This window comes from Conger conger, chromosome 18 (assembly GCF_963514075.1).
Source record: "Conger conger chromosome 18, fConCon1.1, whole genome shotgun sequence".
NCBI classification, from domain to species: Eukaryota; Metazoa; Chordata; class Actinopteri; order Anguilliformes; family Congridae; genus Conger; species Conger conger.
The window spans coordinates 6,398,132-6,407,500 of NC_083777.1; the positions used below are offsets into that span (position 1 = coordinate 6,398,132).

General features: G+C 41.3%; 1 protein-coding gene across 1 annotated transcript in view; it reads left to right on the top strand.

The window, feature by feature from the left end:
• The first annotated feature begins 433 nt into the window (after positions 1–433).
• The window catches only part of LOC133118459 (RPE-retinal G protein-coupled receptor-like), a 9,517-nt gene continuing 581 nt past the window's right edge, over positions 434–9,369 (top strand). Inside the window, exons 1-7 of the mRNA XM_061228487.1 lie at positions 434–790; positions 1,167–1,323; positions 2,048–2,169; positions 2,866–3,019; positions 3,563–3,680; positions 7,165–7,278; positions 7,847–9,369. The exon at positions 7,847–9,369 is cut by the window's right edge and continues 581 nt beyond it. Coding sequence (XP_061084471.1) covers positions 712–790; positions 1,167–1,323; positions 2,048–2,169; positions 2,866–3,019; positions 3,563–3,680; positions 7,165–7,278; positions 7,847–7,987 — 885 coding nt within the window. The 5' untranslated portion in view covers positions 434–711 and the 3' untranslated portion in view covers positions 7,988–9,369. The remainder of the gene's footprint in view (positions 791–1,166; positions 1,324–2,047; positions 2,170–2,865; positions 3,020–3,562; positions 3,681–7,164; positions 7,279–7,846) is intronic.

A 9,369-nucleotide genomic window follows, 5' to 3' on the forward strand; every position in this document is an offset into this window, starting at 1 on the left:
GCGTTTCCATGGTAATTCGTATATGTACTGAGTTGTAGTATCTACAGTATCTGTGCACATTTAGTATTAAAGGGGTTTCCTTGCTTTCAGAAAATATATTTCTATGCTGAGTTACTACTCTTACAATTAATGCTCCGATGATAAAGCTGCTACGTGTGTGTCGGACTGTTATGGTGTCGTCCCATAGGCTGAAAACACGCCAATTACACTTCTTTGTTTCGGGCCTGGGTTTGAAAAGTTTTGTGGAATGTGCGCGCGACCGTGCGTGATAGGCTGGTGTCTAGAGTGCTTCAATACTGTGTAATGGACCTTAAATTCCAGTGAATTGTAAACGTCTCAATATTGTCTGTAAGGATAAATTGTTGGATTGTATCCAAAGACATCAGCCAAATGTCTGGCATACTGAGAAATCCGTGCAGCTACAACTCAACACTTACTTTTGCCACAAACGCTGAAGACACAATGGCTTTGTTGTGTCACTAATTGAACTCTGTCGTGGCCGAGCTGTGCAAATACGTATTAACGGGAACAGTAGGGAAGACATTCTTTACTGGATTGGCAGAAAAGAAAAAGGCTTTACATAATAACGGGCATGCGTTTTCACGTGAAATGTCCCTTTAAAAGGAGGATTTGTGTTAATTCATTGAGGCGCATGAGGTGCGATCACACAGTGGAATAGTGGTCCGGGATCTCTGCACGACACCGTTCAAAATGGTTACTTCATACCCTTTGCCTGAGGGATTCTCTGAATTCGATGTGTTTTCCTTGGGTTCTGCTCTTCTCGTAGAGGGTAAGTGCGCGAAAACGCAGTTAACAGTAGGCTACTGTGCATCTCAGGATTTATAGGCGCCTATAGAGACTAAAATGGGATGGGCAGTACCAACCAAGAAGAGTCGTTTAATATAATATGATGATTTCGTTTATTTGGTCTGGGTGGTTCGTTCAGAATACAAACCTATACTGTCATTTATTAGCCCTAGGTCTTTAGGCAAGTATGATGTTCAATCAGATCTATAAATAACAATAAGCTTTTATTAGATCAACACTTTCAAATTATTACCGGCATGAAATCCCAGTCTGTATAAGAAGATGTATTGTACCAATTTCTTTGAATGATGCACACCTTCGTACGCTGTTGTGTTTTTCTGCTATGCTTGTTTCCCAAGGTCTGGTTGGGTTGTTTCTCAATGGACTCACAGTTATCTCGTTCCTAAAAATAAGGGAATTACGGACCCCAAGCAATTTCCTCGTGTTCAGCTTGGCTATGGCTGACTGTGGAATCTGCATGAATGCAACCGTCGCAGCGTTTTCCAGTTTTCTGAGGTGGGATTTACGCGCATTTATTTAGAAATGGACATCGTTAACCACATGTGTTCTTTCGGCATTTTGTGATACCACAATCTGGAAACCCGAACTACAAATACAATAATAATACAAATATGCAACTTCCAGCTAACCAAGTTGGTGTGCTATACAGTTTGGATTTAGATTTAGGCGGACTATGCAATAGCGTCGAGGAGATTTGGGTTTAGGAACCTGCAGCTTTGCAGTTAAGGGATGTTTCAGACAGGTTACGGTATTTTTGTGAAAGGATGCGGGTGACAGTTCAGGAAGGATGAATTAAACGAGTGACGTGGAATTCGCGGGAGCACGCAGTCTAGTAAACATGGTTTATTTGATCATGTCTGTTGCGTAACTTCTGTTAACCAATGGTTGTCGGTGCTTCTGTATCAATCATTCATATCTTGATTACAAATATAATGAAACAGATTCGTGATATTCATGCACACATTGAATGTGGCCAATATCGGCTGCATACAAAAAAGCTATATGGAAATTTGTATTTTTTTCTGAATTAATTCATTTGAAACGTGCATTGGGCAGAAAGGGAGCCGTTCAAATATCAATATCACCCTGATGAAAAATGTATTTCTGATATAACCTAAGGATGATATTGTGTCGTGTGAACACTACAAAACAATGCACAACGCACAGCACCTGCTTTATTTTGCTTTGATACGTCGTAAATGCTGCCTGGTGTGCGTAGGTACTGGCCATACGGATCAGACGGATGCCAGACGCACGGGTTCCAAGGCTTCACAACCGCTCTGGCCAGCATTAACTTTATTGCTGCCGTTGCCTGGGACAGATACAACCAATACTGCACCAGTAAGTCTCATTCAATCCTGGCAACCAGGAAAAAAGGTTTAAAACAAGGAGTAGGACTAGCCCTTTGTGTAAACCACTCAGTGGAAAGAGGCCAGGCGATGTCTGTGCCAATGACAGGAGGCAGGAATCAACTCGCCCCCCAATCAAGGATTTGAGATGAGATCAGAAGCACAACATAATGGGAAACCAGTGATGTGGGGTGGAAGGAATTAAGCAACATGCATGCTGTGATCTAGGTTTCGTCTTCATGGAATTGTTCTCATATTAACAATACCAGTGAAGATCAGGAAGTGTATAATCGTATGGGAGCCATGGATTGTAAACTAGCATTACAAAAGTCTCAAGGCAGTGGACCGGTACTCTTAATGAGGAAACACCATTCAGCGGCCTCAGATTCTTTACTGAGCATTCATGCTATAAAATGAGCTAGTGAATGAGCAAATGAGTCACTCTGCTGTGAGTGAGTCAGTGAATGAGTGAATCAATAAGTGAAGGAGTCAGTCAGTGATTCAGTCAGTAAAATAGTGAGTCGGTCAGTGAGCTATGCTGCTTCGCAGTATTTTTCACTTAATCAGGATTTCCCATTGTTCCCAAATGTCAAATAAAAAGAAAGAAACCATATTGTGCACAGTATGTCACTTATATTGGTTAAGGAGAGCCCTGTCTAAGGCTTGTAATACGAATCCTTTCTTTAAGGAACGAGACTGCAGTGGAACACCGCAGTGTCTCTGGCCATCTTTATCTGGCTGTTCACTGCTTTCTGGGCTGCCATGCCCCTGATTGGCTGGGGAGAGTACGACTACGAACCCCTGCGGACCTGCTGCACCCTGGACTACTCTAAGGGCGACAGGTACTCACACACGCCAGCAGAGCAGGCCACACTGCTGATGTGTTAAAGTGTGTGTGTGTGTGTGTGTGTGTGTGTGTGTGTGTGTGTGTGTGTGTGAGAGAGAGAGTGAGAGAGAGAGAGAGAGAGACACACACACACACACAGAGGGAGAGAGAACCTATGCTTACATTGTATCAAGAATCATATAATCAATATGCTACAATGCACAGTATTTCATGTGCCAAACTGGAAGGACTGATTTTGCTGTAAGTGGTAATACATTTATTACATTCATGGAATTCACTTTCTAAATATTGACATATTTTCATGTACAGTATGGTGCAGGACACCACACAACAGGAGACTGAATTATGATAATTATTCTGAATTATACTAATTACTAAAAGTAAATATTAAGACAGAATAGTTTCTGGTAAAGACAAGTTATTCGCTGGTTTGGCCTATCACATCGATAAAAACACTGCAAACAATATGTGCAGAATAGCTTATGTAAGCTGTGGTTTCAGAGGGTTTGTAAAATAGGCTTCATGTGATTTTGCACAGGAACTATGTGTCATATTTGCTGCCCATGGCTTTCTGCAACCTGGTTATCCAAGCGGTCACAGTTCTGTCTTCATACCGGTCCATTGCGAGGAAATTCAAGAAGACTGGTCAACCTAAGGTAAGATGTGCAAGCGTGTGTGTGTGCGTGTATGTGTGTGTGTGTGTGTGTGTGTGTGTGTGTGTGTGTGTGTGTGTGTGTATAAGCGTGTGTGTGCGCACGTGCATGTGCAGTATGGTCTGGGTGAATACTGAATTCTGATTGGCTGGATGGTGTTATTTTACCACCATTTAACTTCAAGATTAATCACCAAACAAAATTAATATGCATATTGTTAATTATAGCAATAACAACATGCTGAAACAGTAACAAGTCTAATTAAAGTAGTTGGTGCCAGATTTACCTTATATCTTGATGGTGAATTGGCCAAAAATGTAAACAACCCATTCTTATATTTTAATCTTGAGTAAAAGACCATGGAGGCAACCACCTTCAGTTTTTCGTCAAGTGGTTCCTTAACCTCCACATTGTGCAAACCCTTTAACCCTATATGGGGCGACATGGCTCAGGCAGTATGAGCAGTTGTCTGGCAGGCGGAGCGTTGCCGGTTTGATCCCCCGCCCGGGCTGTGTCGAAGTGTCCCTGAGCAAGATACCTAACCCCCAAATGCTCCTGACAAGCTGGTCTGCGCCTTGCATGGCAGCCAATCACCGTTGGTGTGTGAGTGTGTGTATGAATGGGTGAATGAGAAGCATCAATTGTACAGTACTTTGGAGAAAGGCGCTATATAAATGCCAACCATTTATCCACTTTGCCCCCTTGTGGTTGAGTCGTCAACATCTGAAATTATTGTTGCGTTCATATTTATAGAACACAAAAAACTGTGACAAAATAAACCCACAAAATGGCAATGCTAGATTGTTAAAGACTCATCAGGCTCTTATTTGCAAAGCAGGGCAAAATTGGAAATTGTCCTCTAAGGGGGACAAATTAGTAAGGGTTACACTACTCGTCATGGATTATTCCTAATGGTAAAGAATTAAGTTTTGGTGCCTTGAAGAATTCAGTTGAAATGTAATTATTTTGTGGACTGCAGTCAAAATTAGGGGCAGGTATTGTAGGAGACAAAAAGTCTCTGTGATAAGGTTAGAAAGGCTTCATATGTTCTTGCTTTATACTTGGAATACCTGTTTGAGTTAAGATAATGGATTTGCCCCACCCATGTAATTGAAAGTCCAAGTCAATAAAGAAGTGGATTGTGGAGGTGGTTTTCTTTTGAAGTCCTAGCAGTTTGGAAATAGCCACTTGGAAATGACGACATACACACACAAACATATCATTGACAACATTGATAATTGTAAACTACTTTTCAGCACTTTGTTTATGAAGACAAAGACCATGATGGATCTGATTACATCATTTAGACTTTATTGCTTTGATCCATTTATTTAATTTTGCACAGCTGAAAATGGGGGTCTCAACACCAAAACAGATGTTTATGTGAAGTACATAAACAAATCTTAATGCAATGAAATAAAGGTTGATTGTCTGTACTTTTGTTGCATATTCATCTTCCAATCTCAAATGCAAATGACTTACTATGTGGGATTTATTTCCTTGCTTCACTCCTGTGTTTACACAATAAAACATCTACTCCCCCAGTCTCAACCCCACCTACAACTCCTAGATGATTATATTGCAGACTATTGTGTGATAGCAATAACCTAAGGAAACTGTGCTATAATGATTTGTAAAGCTCTAGTAGCCATTTTCCACACAGCCAATTAGCTAGTGTTCTGTAACACAAGCATGCATACACAAATGTATCAATTCATTGTGCCCTTTATTGTTATTAGACATCTCTTCTGAAAGTCCGGGAGACTTTTGGATTTAGGTATGCGCTCTCTGCCCAGGAGAGGAGATAAGCCGGTTGAATCTCCAAAAAAATATAAGCAGTAGTACTGTGCAGTGGGACCAAGATGTCATATCCAGCCAGCTGATGTACAAAACTGAATTTAGCTAATAGCACCTATTGTAATGTTACCAAACACTGGCCAGCCGTTTGCCTAATGGTTAGCCAATATAGCCAATCTCTCGCAAACCCGGCTCACAACTGTAGTAGCCAATCCATACACATCTCCTCTTGCCCACCTCCTCCTTCTGTTAGAGCTTATAGTAACGTATAGCTTATATAACTAAAATTTCCCTCGGGATGAATAAAGTATCTATCTATCTATCTATCTAGGTTCAATGTATTGGTCACATGCTTTCCAGATGCAGCACAGAAATAAACTCAGAAACAGCCCAATCAGTTTTTAGAATAACAAATACAAGTAGACAAGCAAGCTAATGGGCAGAAATGAACAGAGATACAGGTCAGTGTACCAAACTTTGAGGACACAATATATATTCAATTTCACACACTCTCAAGGGACACTTACACGGATAAATTGCTTTATTTTGTAAATAAAATCAATTTTTACAGCCGGATATTTACTGAGGCAAATTAAGCAATTTACTCAAGACTTCAATCTGCAAGCCCTGGTTTTATAAGCACTGTGTTATTCTACCTCATTACACTGAGGCCACGACCACAGTGAATGAATCAGAGCTTCAGATGCTTTTGCTTTGCATGTGTTGTGTAATTAAATTAATTACGGTATGAGCAAGCCTGTGACCGTGTGTCGGAATCCGCAAAAACATCTATGTAGTGGCAACTCTGGTATCTCACTGTTACATAACCCATAAGCACATTTTAGATCCTGCCAGTCCTTCAAACCACTCACAATGGCAATTACAAAACAAACACCCCCCTCAGTGAATTTTTACCATAGTAGCAGTAGCAGTAGTACATTTTATATTGTAGTGATTTGGCAGACGCTTTTAATCCAAAGCAATTTACAAATGCATAGGTTCTTCCACAAGTTAAAAGCATCAAATCCATAACTAGTAAAATACGCAAGAGCTGTAGTAGTAGTAGAAGTAGCAGTAGCAGCAGCAGCAGCAGCAGTAGTAGCAGTTATTTATTTTTGTCCTTATTAACCATTTTTACAGAATGAACGCACATAGAAATAATGAATGACAATATTGACCGAAAAAGGTGTGGGCTGACGCTTCAGCTTATTACACCTACCCTTTATACATACCATATTCACATATTCTACCCTCTCACTTGTCACCACTACTACAGCCTGGCTGAATGTAGCACACTTCAGGGCTACACGTGCACATCGGGGTGCTGAGCTGGTGATTAGTGAAACGGGTGCTACACGCAGGGCACGCTCATATACACCGTAAACTGCCCAGCTAACATCGTGAGACATCCTGAATAACACAAGTGCCTGACTGCAGGACATAAGGCGGCTTTGGAGCCCAGCTCAATGAGGACAGCCCGGTGATTGTTCTGCTCAGAGAGTACAGCCCGGCGATTGTTCTGCTCAGTGAGCACAGCCCGGCGATTGTTCTGCTCTTTGATCACTTTTAGTGGGTCCAAGGTGAGGCCTCTCTCCGCTGACGGGATTATGAATTCACTGGACTCACACGCGCATTAGGCCTTCATCCTCAGGCGGCTGTGTCACATGCCTGTGGATTTCTCCTGTCTCAGTTTAACACAGGCACTCCTCTGAAGGCCCTGCTGTTCTGCTGGGGCCCGTACGCAGTGCTGTCTCTGTACGCAACCGTGGAAGACGCCACCCTGGTGTCTCCTAAAGTCAGGATGGTGAGACCACCTCACTCCGTCACTCCCCATTTCCATGTTATTCGCAGTCATCTCTCATTTTATTTAATGCATTCCCAGTCAAATTCACACGTCACTGTTTCAGGGCAAGATTGGCTTGCCAGATAGGCATAGTGTGATGGAATTTAGCTTTTAAAATCATCTTAACCCTTGTGTTGCCTTAAGGGTCAAAAATGACCCGCCACTATGTTTAGTAGCAGAGAAAACCCCCTAAATAATATTTTTTCAACTTGAAATTTGATTGATGTTTGTGATGTGTGTTGTTTCTTCATGAAAAATTCAATTAAACTGCTTTATTTTAGGGGTTTAGTTTAGTTTGATCCTTAGGACAAGGGAAGTATACAAAATGTCAAGGGTTAAGTAATACAAAGAAAATCAGTTCTTGTTCGTAATCCAGGGGGAGTATTCATCCATGTCTCTCATAATCCATGTAAAATTCATGTACAATAATTCACTTACATATTCATGCATATTGTGCACATTGTGTTGGGTGGAGCAAAAAGGCCTCCATCTGGTAAAAGCCCACTGAAGATTTTTCTTTGCTTGTCAGATTGCTCCTATTCTGGCAAAGACCTCTCCACTGTTCAACCCCTTCCTGTACGCCCTGGGAAATGAAAACTACCGGGGAGGAATCTGGCGGTTCCTCACAGGGCAAAAGATTGACGTGCCTCAAATTGACAAGTCCAAATAAACTAAGCGTTCGTTAAGCACACCTCAAGTCCCGAAGCTCTCTGAAGACGTCCATGTTCAGCTCGCAGAGTTCCATTTCTATCATATTTATCTCTGATACATATGCAGCTGTGTGTAGCTGTCACAGAGTTTACCGTAGGTGACCAATAAAGCGTTGTTTCATTTTGTAGTCTTGTGACATTATTTCAGGTTCAGTGTATGCATTTCATTGGCTCATACAGACTTTACTGTGTGTGCGTTGAAGGGCGTGTTTGATACAGACGTTTTGCGTGGACACACCAGCTTTGTAATGGCAGTTATGGGGGCAGTGAGGCACAGAGGTTTAAAGAAAATGTGTCGTCTGAAACGCTGAAGAGTTCCTTGGTGCCATCTCTTCACTTCCAGGGATCCATGTACTGTAATAATGTCCACATAGGAACATATCTATTTCCTGCACCATGATTTATTTGAGCACAGCTGTTTCAGCACCATGAGAAACACTAAATTATTGTACAAGGACATGTACAAGCTTTGAGTTATTTTATCGTGTACACCACAAATCCCCATAGCAGCCGTTGCCCAGCTGGTAGATAATTCTGGAATGATCTAAAATATAGATCATTTTTTATACTTCACATAAAAACTGTCCTGACAAATAGAAGCATACCATGAAACTGAAATAATCTTTACAAAGTGTTTTGTCACTGAATGGAAATTTTAGTTGTTGTGCGTTTTGTATTGTGTGCTGTAGAGAAATATCAAAGAAGCGGATTTTCAGGTAATGTTATTGGAGACCAGATTGAAACTGGCCATGCAGTCTCTCTTTAGCACTGCCCCCCAGTTCAGAAGCCAGAAGCCTCCACTTCAATGTTGTGCCGCTTGCTTTAAGCTAAACAGTGTAGCCTTATATGTAACAATGTAACTGCATAGCACATCACAAAGATTTCTCTGGGAACAATCTTACAACAGATTCAAGAACAAGTAATAATGGCACTAGTGACTGTCCAGTACAGCGCAGAACTGCATTCCTTTCCTGTGTATACAGTATACACGGGGATAAAGCACTGCTGCTGCTTTCCTGGGGTCATGTGTTCATCATAAAGCATTTCAGTCTTGTTCCAGAAGAGAAAAGATTTAGATCAGCCCCTGGAGGGGAATTAGCAGTGGGGCACTGTCTAATCCTACACACAAGGGGGCTTTTTTGCAAGCACACAACCATTAGCACAAAGAACAACACCAACCACACATGCTACTATATATACTAGATTCTCTTTCAGATCCCATACAAAAACCACTTCCTTACATAATCCTGTGACACAAGGAGCATCATTTCGGCCAAGGCATCTATAATGTTTATTCATACTTACATATAGTATTAATTATATCAGGTTTAATTACACAGCA